At 33.0% G+C, this 18,398-nt stretch overlaps 1 protein-coding gene across 1 annotated transcript in view; it reads right to left on the minus strand.

Moving 5' to 3' along the window:
- Nucleotides 1-237: 237 nt before the first annotated feature.
- The window catches only part of CYLC2 (cylicin 2), a 36,110-nt gene continuing 17,949 nt past the window's right edge, over nt 238-18,398 (minus strand). Inside the window, exons 3-9 of the mRNA XM_063081676.1 lie at nt 11,887-12,044; nt 5,033-5,073; nt 3,675-3,796; nt 1,269-1,857; nt 848-1,124; nt 746-779; nt 238-309 (exon numbers count right to left, since the gene is read on the minus strand). Coding sequence (XP_062937746.1) covers nt 238-309; nt 746-779; nt 848-1,124; nt 1,269-1,857; nt 3,675-3,796; nt 5,033-5,073; nt 11,887-12,044 — 1,293 coding nt within the window. The remainder of the gene's footprint in view (nt 310-745; nt 780-847; nt 1,125-1,268; nt 1,858-3,674; nt 3,797-5,032; nt 5,074-11,886; nt 12,045-18,398) is intronic.

The following is an 18,398-nucleotide window of genomic DNA, read 5'->3' on the forward strand; positions in this document are numbered from 1 at the left end:
AGCATTTTTCAGAAATAAAATATATCATTATTAACTATATTCACCAAGCTTTACAACAGATTTGTTGAACATATTTCTTCTACTTATTGTAATTTTGTTCAATTACTTTCAGTTCAGTTTGGCTTCAAATAAAACAAAAGTAACTTACCAAGTGTATTTTTCTTGGCTTGGAAGTGGAAGATTTAATAACCGTAAACATGGCTGTGGTTGTTTAAACTTCAGGAATGTGGTGTACGTTCACAAGGAAGTAGTGATATCTTCTTTTCTCTGCTTTTCTCTTCTTTTTTTTCTATTTTTCTTTTTTTTTTTTTTTTGAGGAAAGCTATCTTTAATTTGTATTTACTTGCAAGCAGACTTTCTGAAAGTTGTTAGACTTCTTTTTATGAACACTATAGTCCTTTATTTAAATCTATAGATTGTAGCTTAAGATTTTTTTGAATATACATACAACCTTTACCTCCTTTCATTTTTTTTAAAGCCTTCATCGAACTTTTGTTTTTGTATCCAAAATTCAGTGGCATTATCTTCTACAACCTTATCTGAATATTCTTCTTTTACAGCTTTCTAGGGATCTTTCATTGAATCTTTCATAACCTCAAATTTAGCATAAGTATCCTCCAAGTTCTTCACTGAATCGTCTATCAACTCTTCTATAATAACTTTCTTATATTTTTATGAATCTTTCCCAAATCTTTCATTTGTAGTTTTGATTTTTTTAAAAAATTGTTTGATTAATTCTTTGAACCCTTTTCTTTCCTCCTAGATTAAGGTTCAGACTACTAAAATTGTTTTGTGAAATATGCTTTTCAATTATTCTCTCAGTTGAATTATTATCTCCAAGGACTACTTTCCCTTCTTTGCGTCCTTCTTTGCAGCCTTTTTGTCATCTTTCTTTGATTCAGCAGATGATGTGTCAGTATCTTTCTTGGCATCTTTCTTGGCATCTTTCTTAGCATCTTTCTTGGCATCTTTCTTGGCATCTTTTTTGGTATCGTCCTTTGGTTCACTTTCCGTACCACTGGGCTTCTTTTCAGCTTTGTCTTTTTTACTCTCCTTCTTCTTTGCATCTTTCTTGCTGTCCTTTGATTCATCACCTTTCTTTGCGTCCTTATCCTTCTTTCCATCTCCTTTTTCATGTTCTGAGACTTCAGTTGCGTCTTTGCCCTTCTTTGTATCTTTTTTACCCTTTTTGTCATCTTTCTTTGACTCTGGCTTTTCACCTTCAGATCCGGTAGGTGAATCCTTGCCCTTTTTTGTATCTTTTTTACCTTTTTTGTCATCTTTCTTCAGACCTGGTTTTTCATCTTCAGATTCTGTAGGTGAATCCTTGCCCTTTTTTGTATCTTTTTTACCTTTTTTGTCATCTTTCTTCGGACCTGGTTTTTCATCTTCAGATTCTGCAGGTGCATCCTTGCCCTTCTTTGTATCTTTTTTACTCTTTTTATCATCTTTCTTTGAACCTGATTTTTCATCTTCAGATTCTGTACCTGAATCCTTGCCCGTCTTTGACCCTTTTTTGTCTTTTTTTGAATCTGTTTTTCCAGTGTCTTTTTCATCTTTAGTTCCTTTACTTACATCTTTTTCTTTCTTTGAATCTTTCTTAACCTTTTTCACTTCGTCTTCTGAATCTGATGTGTCCTTTACTTTCTTGTCTTCTTTACCTTTCTTGCCTGTTTCTGGAGATAAAGGTTTCTTTAAACCTGCTTCTTTAGAATCCTTTACGGTGGAGAGAGTTGGCTGTCTTGGGGGCTGCCTCCTGGCAGCTAAATAAACAGATGGTCTCTCAGAAATTCTCATTAAAGAACGATGCATCCATAATGGCTGGGTATGACCTCTTAATTTTTCACCATCAATTTTCTGAAATATTGGTTATAATAATGATGAAAACTTGTGGTGAGTTACACAGTTTTTACTAACAGATACCAAATATATATTAAATTCGACTATAAAAAAGATTTTAGATTTTGATAATAAGTGGATCAATTATAGATTTTATACTTTGTTCTGCTTTTTAAATTTATCTTCTTTTACACTAATGAATAAGCATGTCTCACTTGGGACCTACTTTCAATTTAGGGGATCTTCATAACTTTCTCAAGATTTTGTGTTAAAATTGGTAGAAGCCCCTATTAATTCATGCCCTATCAGAACCTCTCTTCATAATCTAGAGAGGTTTTATGTGCCTTATTTTTTTTTTTAAACTGTGCGTTCTTGAGAATTTATTGGGATAACTTGTCTATCCTCCATTTCTAGACTAACTGAGAAACTATTTACTCTTTAATATCTAATACAGGTTGAGTATCCTTTATCCAAAATTCATAGAAGCAAAAGTGTTTCAAATTTCAGACTTTCTTGGAATTTGCAATATTTGCATATAGACAATGAGACATCTTGAGGATAGGACCCAAGTCTAAATACAAAATTTATTTATGTTTTATGTACACCTTGTACACATACTCTGTGGGTAACATTTTACAATATTTTACATAATTTTGTGTATGAATAAAGTTTGTATACATTAAACTATCTGAAAACACAAAAGGCCAGGTGTAAAATTTTCCATTTGTGGCATAATGCTGCTGCTCAAAGACTTTTGAAGTAAGTATGGAGCCTGTTAGAGTTTCGATTTTCGGGTTAGGAATGCTCAAACTGTAGTTTCCGGTTCAGGCACATTTTAGTCTCTATTATCACTTTCAAGGTCTCTGAAAGTTAGAATACTGTCATTAATGGTAAAAGCCTGAAACTTTTCTTTTTCAGCAGGATATAACTTTAGTATCATCAGATAGGTAACTGAAATAATAAAATCTGTAACATTCAGTGCATGTTAATTTGAGAGCAAAGATATATTGTATTTTTAACACCTAACCAAATATTTGCCAAAACTAAGTGGCAAAAATAGTTAATTTTGATAAAAATGTTAACCAAGAAAAAGGGAAAATAGATTCAGTAACAAATAAAAAAGAAGGAGAAAAAAGAACACTGATCACTACTAATGGGATACACTTCCTAAAACAAACAGGAGTTGATGATACATTTATTTTGTGAAAGCTTTTCTTTGGACACTTTCTGATCCCATGGTGACTCCATAAACATTGGGATATATTTATCTTCCAATGCTCAGAATCCTGACTGTGTTACAGGAGCTGAGGAAATATTAAAACTTCATCAATGTATAATGTAACTCCATTATTCTAATGAGGGGGGTTTCACTTTCTATAATATAATGGGGTAACTGAACAAATAGTGAATATAAACTAAGAGGGGCAATTTTATATAATGGAATGCAAATAAAATATATCTACTTTCTCCAAGTAATAGAATTGGAATCATCTTTAACTGTCCTGTCTAATGTGGTATTTAACAGCTGCATGTGAATTTACTTTAACTAAGTTTAATTTAAATGTAAAATTTAATTCCTCAGTTGTACTAGTCTCATTTCAAGTGTTCAATACCACATTGGACTGCAAATATATAAAATATGTTCATCATCTCAGAAATCTTGTTGGTCAGCTGTGATTTATAACATGTATAATGATACATGATTTTACAGGCTTATTAGTAATAAGTTATTGCTTATTATTAATAATTATAATTACCTCATAACTGTAATTACTTACTGTCATTAACACATGACTACTAATTACTAATAAATATATAATCTTTTAAATACTTACAGGAAGTGTATTGTCTCTTAGTTGGGAAGGTCTTGATCTCCTTCTTTTTCCTGGCCGCTGTGGTTTGGGAAATGCCAGGGCAAAGTGTTGCTGATTCCATGATTTTTTGCTTAATTCACTAACTAAAATATAAAAGGTAAATCATACACTTTGGAGTAAATAGTTAGAATTTTATCAGAGCAGCAACAACAGTAAGTGTGATACATCTTATGGAAACAAAAATTCAAATTATGGCTTCATTGCTTTGGTAATATTTAATTTTTTATCAATATGAGAAAATAATAGATTTTTCTATTTTGACCAGTTTTTCAGATAACTATATAAAGTAGTCATTGTGAGTGAAGCTAATACAGTCTATAATATAAATGGAAAGAAAGAGTTTTACTGCTTCCTTTTATATATAAGTATGAATATATATTATATAACATTATATATGTATATACAGATATATGTGTGTATATATATATATATTTATCTCTTACAACCTAGGTTTTTGCTTTATGCTGTGCTGGTTCAAATATAATTCTATTGAGAACAGAACATATGCTAACTACTTCTGCAGTCTTCAAAGTACTTAGCTTGGCTGACATGCACTGTTCAGTAAATAAATGATTTGATCTAAGGGTTAAGGCTTAAGATCCCCTTAGTTAGTAATCATTTTCCAAGCTACATGAATAAGAGGCAACCATAGTTAATGAAGAAACTTGACAAATAAAAATGTACAGAGTAATGAGGAGGGTGAAATTACCTAGAGATTGTAATAGAAATGATTAAGTTTATTTAAATTACCAGTGAAAGATATCACTGTATGTAAATATTTTCATGTTACTGTGTGTAAGAGAAAATAGACTGATTCTGTGACTCTACGAAAACGATATCAGAATCAATAGAAAAAATATACAAATAAAAAACATACTTAAGTTCAATGTATGAGGGGAAACCACGCTATCTTGTAAGTCTTTTAACATCAGATAAATTTGCCTTGTCTGGTAATAAAATATTTTTTCCAATTATAGGCCAAAACAATCTATCAGGAATGTAGTAGAAGAGATTTCTGACATAGGTGTTGTTTTTTATCCAATTTTTACATTGCTTTTCTTTAAACTGCAAGATTATCTCGTTATATGATTTCTAACATGTAAACATATCCAACATTATGCTGCTGAACATATTTGCTTAATCACTTTAAACTTAAAACAAAACAAAGCACATTTAGAAAGTGTTTACTGAGCTCATGAGAAGATTTCTTAAGAAAAAAATGTTGATTATTACTTTTATTTCATGGTAGTTTTTGCTTCATCACTTGCTTCTGCATATAATCATGCATGTTTTACAATAAATATTAAACTCTTTCTTACCTGGAATGTAATTATCATATGTCCCAAAATTTATTTTTTGGCTATTAAAATAAAAAAAAAGGTTTTAATTAATTAATGCAAAATCACTCTATTTAATGATCACTAATATACATAAGCACTTGCCATCAACAACTAGAGAAATATTTTGTATCCTAAGATTTCCATTATCATGTAAGATTACTTTATCCCCAGGATATTAAAGGTGAACAAATGTGGTCAGACTCCAGCAGAACTAAACCATGGTGGAGCTATATATTTAATATATGGTACAGTAGAACCATTGTTGACAATATGTGTGTGTGTAAATAGATTCAACTCATCAACTTGCTGTATCTGAAATATATACTTTTTTTAAAGTCACAAAGCCATGTTTCAGTTATTTTTCTCTACCTCATGCTCCAAATTCTTTTGCAATTAAATTTGAGCCAAAGTATCACTTTGCGAACACTATATTTAAGTAAAAGTGGATTTTCAAAATATTCTTAGAACTGAAGCAAATCTAAGTCATTAAATAATATGTGTGTGTGTGTGTGTGTGTGTGTGTGTGTGTGTGTGTGTGTGTGTGTGTGTGTTCCAGTGCATACTATTAGTATTGTATGGAATTTTATTGTTTTTGTTCTCTATGGAAATCTGAAAAAATAAAAATGTGTTACAAATTATTTTTCATCTTTAAGCTCCCTTTTGTTTTATTACTATATGAATATGTTCGTTCCCATGAAGGGCAATTTTATCATCTAATTTTTATTTATTTGTAATTGAGACCAATATTAAGATCTGTTAGAGATATTCTATATTGTTCCATTATTTTATGGAAATAGAGCCATTTTTGATCATGGGTGAGTTTGAGGCTTACACATACACCCGCACAACCACATAAACACTCACATAGTGTTGGATGGAGTTTGGAGGTATTGCCCTCCCAGAACTCATATGGAAATCTGATCCCCAATGTAGCAGTGTTGGGAGCTGTTTGAGTCATAGGGGCAGATCCCTCATGAATGGATTAATGTTCTCCCTGGGGAGTGGAGGTAGTGGTGAGTTTTCTCTCTATCAGTTCCCATGAAAGCTAGTTGTTTAAATGACCCTAGCACCTCCGCCCTTTCTCCTTGCTTCTTCTCACCATGTGATGTGCTTGTACCCACTGGCTGCCTGCCACGTTCTGCCATGAGTAGAAGCAGCCTGAGACCCTTGCCAGATGCAGCTGTCCCAGAATCGTGAGCCTAATAAACCTCCGTTCTTTATAAATTATCCAGTCTTAGGTATTCTGCTATAGCAACACAAAAATGGACTAATACAGTGTTTCACTTATTTATTTTTCTTATAAATGTAAAAATTAAAAACAAGTACTTAAAAAGTAGTATCTAAATTTTTTGATTAAAGAATGAAGTTTCCAGCCCAAAACTTTGCACATTTGAAGAGTTGCATTACCAAGATTGCAGAGTACAAGATCCCCAGCATCACTCCCACCAATAAGAACACAACTAGCAATGATTAAAGCACAAAATTGTCGTGGTGAATTCACTATAACTAGAGAGAAAAAGTGGAGATGCCCACTGAGACTGAAAGTGAGAAAAGCTGTGATGGACAGGAGGTCCATCCACTTCCCCAAGCCAGTATTGTGTAGCTCACAGAGAAGCTTCCCAGAGCCTGCTGAGGAGAAAACGGCTACAACTTCTGGGGGAAAACAAAGTCCTTTCAGAGTGCTCCTTCCTATCCTCCATGCTGGTGTAATGCTGTTTACAAAGTTCCTCAGCTCTTGCACAAGTGGGAAGGACATTGAATGGTAGGAAAAAAGAATCACTTTGGACCCACTCTATCCTCTTTTCTAGGCTGGTATGTTCACAGAGAATGTCACTAGACCTGCAGTCCCAAAGGTGAGAGGAGTAAGTCAAAGGTGGATGCTTGATTTGCTCACTGATCTGGGAGCCTTCACAGAAGATACATCCAGGGCCTGACCCACAGGAAATATTTGGAGTGCTGGACAGTCTAATCCACTAGGGATACATTGAGGTGCAATTTTAGGAGCTGATCTGCATTTGAATCAGCAAAGTGCCATAAGGAGAAAACTGGTTGGCATCATAGACCTATACTGGACACAATATGTAGAAAAACTCAGTTGTGGGCCAGATTTTTTACACAGCCCAGTTGCTCCTGTGGAGTCTTCCATTGACCCAGCAGTGACTAAAAGGCCAACAATTAAATTCTGATCCATTCAATAAGCCTTTTTCAGACTGGGAAACAATGGAGAGGCAGAGACGGATTTCAGGCCCAGTGTTCTAGTTCTGATTCTTGCAATAAGTCTTCTCCAAACCAGGAAACAATGTCAGGACAGCAGGTTAGTTCTGGGTGCAATGTCTAAGTGGTGGTTCTCAGTATAAATGTTTCCCAGAATGCAAAATGACTGAGGACCAGAGATAAAGTTCTGATATTAAGCAATGCAGGTCTAACACCACAAAAGAACATCTGCGAAAGATGGAGGTGGTAACTATCTTCTCAAATGTGCCGGCATCAATATAAAGACATAAAGATTGTGAAAGAAAAGAAAAACAGCTGTATCAAAAGGAGGTTGGGGATAATTGGGTGGGGGACATGGGCTACAAATGCAATTTGTGGTAATGGATATACTGCCAGTATGAATCTGGCCCTCACGTCATGGGCACGAAGGGTGAAAATTAGCTATGTGTCTCATGAATATTCATAACCAATAAAAAATAAAATACAATAAAATAAAATGATGATTGATTTTTAAAAAAAGTCTCTAGAAATGGAGCCAGAAGAATGGCAAATTTATAAATGTATGACAGAGAATTCAGAATAACCCTCTTACATAAATTTAGGGAGCCACTAAAAAACACTAATAGAAAATTAAATTATATTTGAAATGTAATCCAAGAACTGAGTAAGAAACCAAAGAAATAAAATCAATTTGAAATCAAGTAGAAATTCTGGAAACAAAAAATACACTATCTAAATAGAAAAACTCAATAGAAAACTTCAATATCAGACTTGATTAAAAAAAAGGGAAGAACCAGTGAACTTGACAACAGAACATACGAAATTATACAATCAGAGAAACAAAATGAGAAAAAAAAAAAGAAAAGGAAAAGAAAAAATTAAGAATTAAGTTGGCCTAAGGGAATTTTGGGACAGCATCCAGTAAAATAACCTATCCATAATAGGAGTACCATAAGGAAATAAGGGAGAAAAAATCATAGAAAGCATATTAAGGGAAATAATGGCTGAAAATTTCTCAAGTATGGAGAAAGACAACAACATTCAGATATAGGAAGCTTGAAAGTTACCAATCAAATTTAATCCAAAAAGGAATTCCCCAAGGCGTAGCATAATCAAATTATCCGAATATAAATAAATAAAAATAAATAAATAAATAAACTGAAAGCAGTAAGGTAAAGAAACATAACATTCATTGGAGCCTCAATTTAACTTTGCAGGTTTCTCAGCAGAACTCTACAGGCCAGGAGAGAGTGGGATAATATATTCAAAGTTTTGAAGGAATAAGGCTATTAATCAAGAATACTGTATACAGTAAAACTAACCTTCAAATATGAAGGATGGATAAAAACTTTCCTAGTCAAACAAAAGCTGAGGAAATTTATCAACACTACACCTTCATTAGGAATTTTTCAGTCTGAAAGAGGATATGAAAGTGGATCAAGAAAATATCTGAAGGCATATAACTCAATAACAAAGTGCACAAATTCAGAATACTGTAATACAGATTTGGAATACTATGTGTGATGAGTAAGCCATTTATATCTTTAGTGTACAGACTAAAAGACGAATCTATTAAAGATAAAAATACAATTGTATAAGAGATAGGCAATCCAAAAAGATGTAACTTGAAACCATAAGTTGTCAAAAAGTGGAAAGGAATTATGTCAAAAAGTAGAGTCTGATGTCTTCTCTTTTCTTACCAAAGTTTTATTATTATGAGTTTAAAATAATGTTATAATTACAATGTTTATGTGAGCCTCATGTTAACAATAAAACAAAAACCTATAATAGATATACTAAATATAAATAGTGTGCAATCAGAATATGCTATTAGAGAAAGTTACTTAATCACACAGGAAGGCAGTACGAGAGAAAAAAAGGATCTACAAAACAACCAGAAAGAAATTAACAAAAAGGTAGTAAAGAGTCCTTATCTAATAATAACTATAAATATAACTTAATTACACAATTAAAAGACATAGAGTGGCTGAATGGATTATAAAACAGGACCCAACAATATGGTGCCTAAAAGAAACTCCCTTCAACTTCACTTATAAACACACATATAAATGGAAGGAATGAAGACAGATATGCCATGCAAATGGAAACACAAAGAAAGCAAGGATAGCTATGCTTATATCAGAAAAAGTAGATTTCAAGTCAAGAATAGTAAAAAACAAACAAATAAAAAAATAAGGTCATTAAATAATGATAGAAGTATCTATTTAACAAGAAAACATAATACTAAAAATATATTTATATACCCAATGCAGGAACACTGGATATATAAAGCAAATATTATTAGACCTAATAAGAGAGATAAACTGCAATGCAATAGTAGCTGGAGACTTCAACACCCTACTTTCAGTAATTGACAGATCATTCAGATAGAATATCAACCAAGAAACACCAACATTAATCTCCACTCTAGGCCAAGTGTGACTAAAAGATATTTATGAAATATTCCATCCAACAGCTAAAGAATACACATTTTTCTCAGCAGCACATGGAACATTCTCTAGAATAAACTACATATTAGGTAACAAAACAAGTCTGAACAGATTTTAAAAAATAAAATTATATCAATTATCTTTTCTGACCACAACAGAACAAAATTAGAAATCAATAACAGAAGGAAGATTGGAAACTCTACAACTACATGAGAATTAAACAACATGATCCTAAACAATAAGTGGGTCCAAAAAGAAATTTAAAATGAAATTATAAAATTTCTGAGACATGAAAATGGAAACACAACAAGCCAGAACCTATGAAATATAGCAAAAGCAATTTTAAGATGGAAGTTTACAGTGATTAATGCCTACATCAGAAAAGTAGAAAGACTTTGAGTAACCTAATGTTATACCCCAAGGAACTGGAAAAATAAAGAAAACAGAGAAACAACAAAGCTCAGAGAAGAAATAAATAAATTAAAGATTAAAAATAATACAAAAGATAATAAAACAAAAGTTTGTTTTTGAAAAGATAAGGAAAATCAATGAACCTTTAGCTTGACTAAGACAAAAGGAGAAAAGACTCAAAAAATAAAATGAGAAATAAAGAGGGGACATTACAACTGATATAAAAATATATGCAAAGAATCATAAGAGACTATTTTGAAAAGGTATATGCCAAGAAACTGGAAAACCTAGATGAAATGGATTATTCCTTGACACATACAACTTAGTATGATTGAATCATGAAGAATTAGAAAATCTAATGTATTAGTCTGTTTCCTGTCACTTGTAACAGAATACCTGAAACTGGATAATTTACAAAGAAACACTATTCCTTACAGGTTTGTAGGCTGGGAAGTCCATGGTTCAAGGGGCACATTTGATGAGGACCTTTGTATGGGTGGGAACTCTCTACAGGGTTCTGTAGCAATGCAGACAATCATATGGTAAGAATAGCAAGAGCTCTCTAATGTGTTCACTTTCTGTCTTTATAAAGCCATCAGTGTACTCCTGTGACAATCCACTAGCCTACTAATTAATCCATTCATGAGAGCATGATCCTCATGATCCAATCACCTTTTCAAGGACCCTCCTTTCAGAAACCATAGTCAGATATCCCACCCTCTTAGTAATGTTGCAATAGGGATCAAGCTTCATTGAGTTTTGTGGGGACATTCAATTCACAGCACCTAAACAGACCAATAATGAGTAATAAGATAGAAGCAGTAATAAAAAGCCTTCCATCAAAGAAAGGCCCAGGAACTGAAGGCAACACTGCTGAATTCTATAAAACACTTAAAGAATTAATACCAATTATTCTCAAAATCTTCCAAAAAATTGAAGAGAAAATAGATATGAAAATCCTCAACAAAATACTAAGGATCTGAATTCAACAACACATGAAAAAGATATTCACTGTGATTAAGTGGGATTCATCCAAGGGATGATAGAATGGTTCAACATACAAGAATAAATAAATGTGATACATCACATCAACAAAATAAAGGAAGAAAAACATATGTATCAGTCAGTTTTCTGTTGCTGATAACAGAATACCTGAATCTGGATAATGTATATTAAAAAATTATTTCTTACTGTGTTGGGTGTTGGGAAGTCCATGGTACAGGGGACATATCTGGTGAAAGCCTTCTTGGTGGGAACAGTGCAGTGTACCCCAGCGATAAAGATTACCACATGGCAAGAATGGTAAGAATGTTTTTAGGTGCTCACTTCCTCTCCTTGTAAAGTCACTAGTTTATTCCCCAATAATCCATTAAACCACAGTCCTCATGATTTTATGACCACTTAAAGGCTCTACCTTTCAAATATCATAGTTGGATTAAGTTCCAACGTAAGATTTAGACATACAAATATTGAAACCATAGCACCATATGATCATTTCAACAGATACAGAAAAAGCATTTGATAAAACTCAACATCCCTTCATGATAAACACACTCAGCAAATTAGGTATGGAAAAAATGTACCTAAACACAATAAAGGCCATATACAACAAAAACACTGCTAATATACTAAAGAAAGTGAAGCCACCACTTGATCTGCTGTCAAACAGGGAGCGGGCATGCATGAATGCAAGAAGAACAGCAGCTCTCTGGCATCCTGCTGTGGGAGGTCCAGCCACTGCTGTGTAAGCCATTACACCTGGAGTAGGCATGCATCAGTGCAACAGGGCAGAGAACCTCTGTGGAGGCCTGCTGGACGAAAGAAGAGGCAGTGCCTGATTCACTGTTGCACTCGTGCAACAGGGCCTGGCAGCTCTTTGCAGGGCTGCTAGGTAAGCTGTTAAGCCAGGAGAAAGCCTGCAAGAGTGCAGCAGAGTCCAGCAACTTTTTGAAGGTCTGCTGGGGTGAGGCAGAGCTACCTCTGGACTAGCTGTCAGGCAAGCCTGGGCACTTGTGGGCTCAGCAGGCCAGCAGGTTGTGCAAGGTGGGTACATGCAAATGTGGTTGACTTGCAGCTGATTGACAGCTTTCCTAGGTCTGCCTGTTCTCTTGGGTGGGGGGATTGCCCCTTAGATTCAGATGCTGGTATCTTGGTTACTCTGTATGGCGTAGGTTACTCTGTACAGCGTAGGCCGCAGGCAGCTGGAGTCATGCTCCTGTAGGTGCCCATATGAACATGGTAGAATGACGATGGGTCCTCAGAGAGGGAGGAAGTCAGTTTCTACTGGCCCCAGGCCAGGATGAACTTTATTAGTAGATTTATTTTCACCTATATATTAAAGACAAACAAACTGAAATTGAAGGGCTAAAAAAAGATACTTTATGCAAAATGTAAACCAAAATGAGTGGTAGTAGCCATCCTTATGTAAGATAAAATAGACTTTAAATCAAAAACTGTAAAAAAAGGCAAAGAATGTAGTTATATAATGATAAATGTATCAATTCAACAAGACAATATAACAATTGTAAATATATATACACCCAATAGAGGAGCATTCAGATATATAGAGCAAATATTATTAGACTTAAGGGAAAAGATAGACTTCAATTCAATAATAGAATATTCAGTACCCTACTTTCAACAATGGACAAATCATCTAGACAGAAAATAAACAAACATTTGACTTAAACTGCACCATAGATGAAATGTACCTTATAGACATATACAGAGCATTCTATCCAATAGTTACAGAATAAACATCATTCTCAACTGCACATAGAAACATTCACAAAGTTATGTTAAGACACAAAACAATTCTAGCCCAAAGTTAAAAAGACAGAGATCATATCAAATATCCTTTCTGAACACAATGGTATAAAACTAGAAACTGACAACAAGAAAAACATTGGAAACTTTACAAATATATAGAAATTAAACAACATGCTCCTAAACAGCCAAAGATTCCATGAGAAAATTAAAAGGGAAGTTAACAAATTCTTTGATTTGACAAAAGAAAGTAAAAACACCTCATGCCAAAAACCTATGGGACATGGCAAAAGCAATTCTAAGAGGAAAGTTTATAGGAATAAATGCCTACATCGAAAAAGAGGAAAGATTTATAATAACCAACCAAAGTAGGAAGATCACCTCAGGGGGCAACTAGAATGAAATACTACCATTTGCAACAACATGGATGGACTTAGAGAAAATTATATCAAGTGAAACAAGTCAGGCACAGAAAGAGAAATACCACATGCTCTCACTTATTTGTGAGAGCTAAAAATAAATAAATATACAAACAAATAAGATGTGCAGGGCAGGGGGTGAAGAAGACACAACAATCACAATTCCTTGAACTTGTTAAGACAAGTGAACAGATATGATGTAGTGGGTGGGGAGGGGAGACAGGGAGATGGGAAAGAGGAACGAGTAAATGGACACAAAAAAATCAGCTACAATATATATTGAGAAGTTAAAATTTTTAAAAAATGGTTAAGATAGAAAAATAAATTTAAAAACCCAACCAAACAGTGCATCTCAAGGAACTAGAAAGAGCAAAAAAAAATCTAAAATTGGCAGAATAAGATAAATAACTCAGAACAGAAATAAGTGAAACAGAAACTAAAAACAATTGAAAAGATTGGCAAAACAAAAAGGTTTTATTTTAAAAAGATAATCAAAGTTGACAAACCTTTGACTAGACTACTCAATAGAAAAAGAGAGATGACTCTAATAAACAAAATTAGGAATGATAAAAGAGACATTACAGCTGCTACCACAGAAATACAAAGAATTGTATTCTTTGTATACACCTATGAATTTGATAACAAAGAAGAAATGAATCCAATCCTGGACATAAACAATCTGCAAAAATTAAATTATGCTGAATTAGAAAAGCTGAACAGACCAATAATGAGTGAGAAAATTGAATTAGAAATACACAGTCTTCCGTTAGAAAAATCCCAGGACTTTATAGCTTCATTGCTGAGTTCTACCAAACTTTTAAAGAGGAACTAATACCAATTCTCTTCAGATTATTCCAGAACACTGAGAAGGAGTAAATACTTCCCAGCTCATTTGATGAAACTAGCATTACTGTGATTCCAAAACATGGCATGGACACAAACAAAGTGAATTTATAGTCCAATATCCCCAATGAACATAGATGCAAAAATTCTCAACAAGATACTATCAAACCAAATCCGACAGCACATTAATAAGTTCATTCACTATGATAAACTGGAATTTATCCCAGGGATGCAAGGAGAGCTTAACGTATTCAAATAAATAAACTTTATGCACCACACTTACAGTAAGTAAGACAAAAACCATAGGATCATTTCAAATGACACAGAGAAAGCACTTGACAAACTTCAACATTCCTTCATAATAAACATTCTTAACAAACAAGGTATAAAGTTTTGTACCTCAACATGATAAAGTCCATAAATGACAAACCCACAGTTAATATCATACTGAATGGGGAAAAGTTAAAAGCTTTTCTTCTTAGAACAGGAACAAAACAAGAATGCCCAATTTCATAACTTCTATTCAATATCCTGCTAGAAGTCCTAGTCAGAGCAATTAGACAAGAGAAATAAAAATCATCTAAATTGAAAAGAAGAATCTGTCCCTATTTGCAGATGACATATTCTTATATGTAGTAAACCCTAAAGTCTCCACCAAAAAGCTGTTAGAACTAAAAAAAAAAAAAAAAAAGTATAGTTGCAGGATACAAAATCAACATATGAAAGTCAAAACTGTTTCTATATGCTAATAGTGAACTATCTGAAAAAGAAATTTTAAAAACTTCCTTTTACAATAACTACAAAAAATAAGATACATAGGAATAACTGTAACCAAAGAGTTACTAAAAGACTTCTATATTGAAAACTGTAAAACTTTGAAGAAAGAAATTGAAGAGGACACAAATAAATGGAAAATATCTTCTGTTCATGGCTTGAAAGAATTAGTATTGTTAAAGAGGCCATTCTACCCAAAGCCATCTATAGGTTTAATAAAATCCCTATCAAAACACCAAGGACATTCTTCACAGAAATGGAAAAAACAATCCTAGAATTCTTATGGAACAATGACAACTATGACAACAACAACAACAACAAAACCAAAAAGCTAAAGAAATCCTGAGAAAAATAAACAAAGCTGGAAGCATCACACTACCTGACTTCAAATTATACCATAAAGCTATATTAAACCAAGCTGCCTAGTACTTTCATAAAAACATACACATAGACACGTATAACAGAATACAGAGCCCAGAGGTAAATTCACACACCTACAGCCAACTGATCTTTGACAAAGGTGCCAAGAATAAATATTGGGAAAAGAGATGCTCTCTTCAATAAATTATGCTGGAAAACTGAATATTTACATGCAGAAGAATGAGACTAGATCCCTACCTCTCACTATATGCAAAAGTCAACTCAAAATGGATTAGAGATTTAAATGTAAAACATGAAACTATGAAACTACTAGAAGAAAACATAGGAAAAATCATTCACAGCATGCAGCTGGGCAAAGATTTTTTTTTAAATCAGACTTTAAAAGCACAAGCAATTAAAGCAAAAATAGACAAGTGGAATTACATCAAACTAAAAAGTTTTGCACATCAAAGGTAACTGTTAACAGAATGAAGAGAAAACCTACAAACCTGGAGAAAATATTTATAAATTATATGTCTGACAGAAATTAATATCAAGAATATATAAGGAACTTAGCAACAACAACAAAAATAACCCAACCAGAAATTTGCAAATGATCTTAACCAACATTTCTCTAAAGAAGACTTACCAAGTGGCCAGCAGGTACGTGAAAAAATGCTCAACATCACTAATCATCAAAGAAATACAAAACAAAACAACAATGAGATACCACCTGTCTCCAGTTAGAATAGCTACTGTCAAAAAGACTAAAGAAAATAAGAGTCAACTAGGCTGTGACGAAAAGGGAACAGAATGTAAACTAGTGCAGCCATTGTGGAAAACAGTATGGATGTTCCTCAAAAAATTAAAAATAGAACTATTACATTATCCAGCAATTCTACTACTGGGTATATGCCTGAAGGAAATGAAATCAATATGTTGAAGAGATATCTGCGCTCCCATTTTTATTGCAGTGTTATTTACAATAGCCAAAATATGGAATCAACCTAATTGTCCAACAATGGATAAATGGATAAAAAAGTACATATACTATTAAGCCACAAAAAGAATGAAATCCTGTCATTTGCAGCAACATGGATGGACCTAGAAGACATTATGTTAGTGAAGTAAGCTAATCACAGAAAAACAAATGGCACATGATTCCATTTATATGTGGAATCTAAAAAACAATAACAAAAGATTAATATTATAGAGGAAAAATAGAACAGTGGTTACTAGAGAGTGGGGAGGGGAGAGGGAAAGGAAAAACAGAGAGGCTGGCCTAGTGGGCACAAAATTAAAATTATATAGGAGGAATAAATTCCATTGTTCTGTTACACAGTAGAGTTATTATGGTTAACAGTTAAGCTTTGTATATTACACAATAGCTAGAGGAGAGTCTTTTGAATGTTCTTGTCACAAAGAAATGATAAATGCATGATGCGTTGGATGCACTAACTACCCTGACCTGGTTATTATGCAACATACATATGTATGAAAACATCATTTTGTACCCCATACGTATGTACAATTAAAATGTATCAAATAAAATAAGTTTAGAAAGACAAATTATATAAAAATAAGGTTATTAAAATATTTATAAGACCTGTATAAGAAAACTAACTATTTTCCTCAGGGAAATAAAGAAAAAGAGGAAAAAACAAACAAAAAGAGAAGCCCACAAAAAGACTTAGATAAAATGCTTAGAGCAGTTTTATTCATAATAACCCCCAAACTAAAAAAAACCCAAGTATCCATCAACAAGAGAATGGATAAACTAAGTGTGATATATTCGTGGGATAAAATACTACTCAGCAATTTAAAGGAATGAAGTACTGATATATACAACATGGCAAGATAAACAAAACCAAAAATACTACACTGAAAGAAAAAGGCCAGAAATACAAGAGAACCTACTGTAGAGTTTTGCTGTGTGCATTTCAAGAATAAACAAAACTGTCTATGGTAACTGAACAGCCATTTGTTAGGGAAAGACAGGGTGGAATGACTGAAGTCTGGTACAATGTAATTTTCTGGTATAGTAAAAAATTTCTGTATGTTTCTTAGGGTTGATTAGGTTAGAGTTAGTAACAATTCAATAGATGTTCATCTTTTGCATTCATTTTTTACTAAGAGTTTATAGGACCATAAAATCGCAATTAACAAAATATTTTAGTTCCCACTCACTTTGTAAATTTCCATATCTTATAAACAGTTAAGTTAGTTTAATTTGGGGGGGCTAAATAGCATTTTCTCACTCTTTCTCCCAAGTCTGGTTCTTCTGGTGAGATTATCTCTCCCCTTGCCTCACTGGGGCAGTGAAGAAATTCTCTAGGTCAGGATGCCTTTGGATTCAATTTCTGTCATCTCATAAAAAAAACCCCAACAAACTTCCCTAAAAAACCAGACTGTTAATTTACTTATTATTTTACCATTTTTATTTTATTGTGAAACAATTTTGTCATGTAAATATAAGTGTATTTCCATCATTTTAAATTAAGCATCCCAAGACTAAGATCTAATTTAATGACTTACTGTTAGGAAAAAAAAAAAAAAATGACAATTAGTCAAAAAGGTTTTGTTTTTCCTCAACATGACTAATGCTTGAATTAAGGTCTCTAAACATATATAAAGAAACACAACAATTAATACTTCATATTAACCAAAACGAAAAGGAATATAGAAGCTAGAAATCTGTTTTTAATTCAGACCTATTCATCCAATCATTTCCAATTCATTCTCAGTAACTGTGAGGTTTTTTTTTTTAAGTAAAATAGGTGTCCCTTTGTTAGCGATGTGTAATGTAATGTATTTGCGACTTAGAAAGAGCAACTACATTTCGGTTTTCCTAAATAAAAAGTTGAAATCTTAATGTAGGAAAAATGAGGAACTTTATTTTTGAGGAAAAAATAATTATTTCTAATATTAACACCATAAAAAAGTTTTCGTTTTTTTAAAGGGGTAAGCATTTAACTGACTTTGTATTTCTTTCTTTTTTTCTTTCAGTTCAAAATAATTTCAACTTAAATACAAAATATACTTGCCTTTACCCTTTCCTTTAACTGTATCTCTGCTTGGATGTGTTTTTAAAAATATGTAATCATTTCA

The sequence above is a fragment of the Cynocephalus volans genome, chromosome 17 (genome assembly GCF_027409185.1).
Source record: "Cynocephalus volans isolate mCynVol1 chromosome 17, mCynVol1.pri, whole genome shotgun sequence".
NCBI lineage: Eukaryota > Metazoa > Chordata > Mammalia > Dermoptera > Cynocephalidae > Cynocephalus > Cynocephalus volans.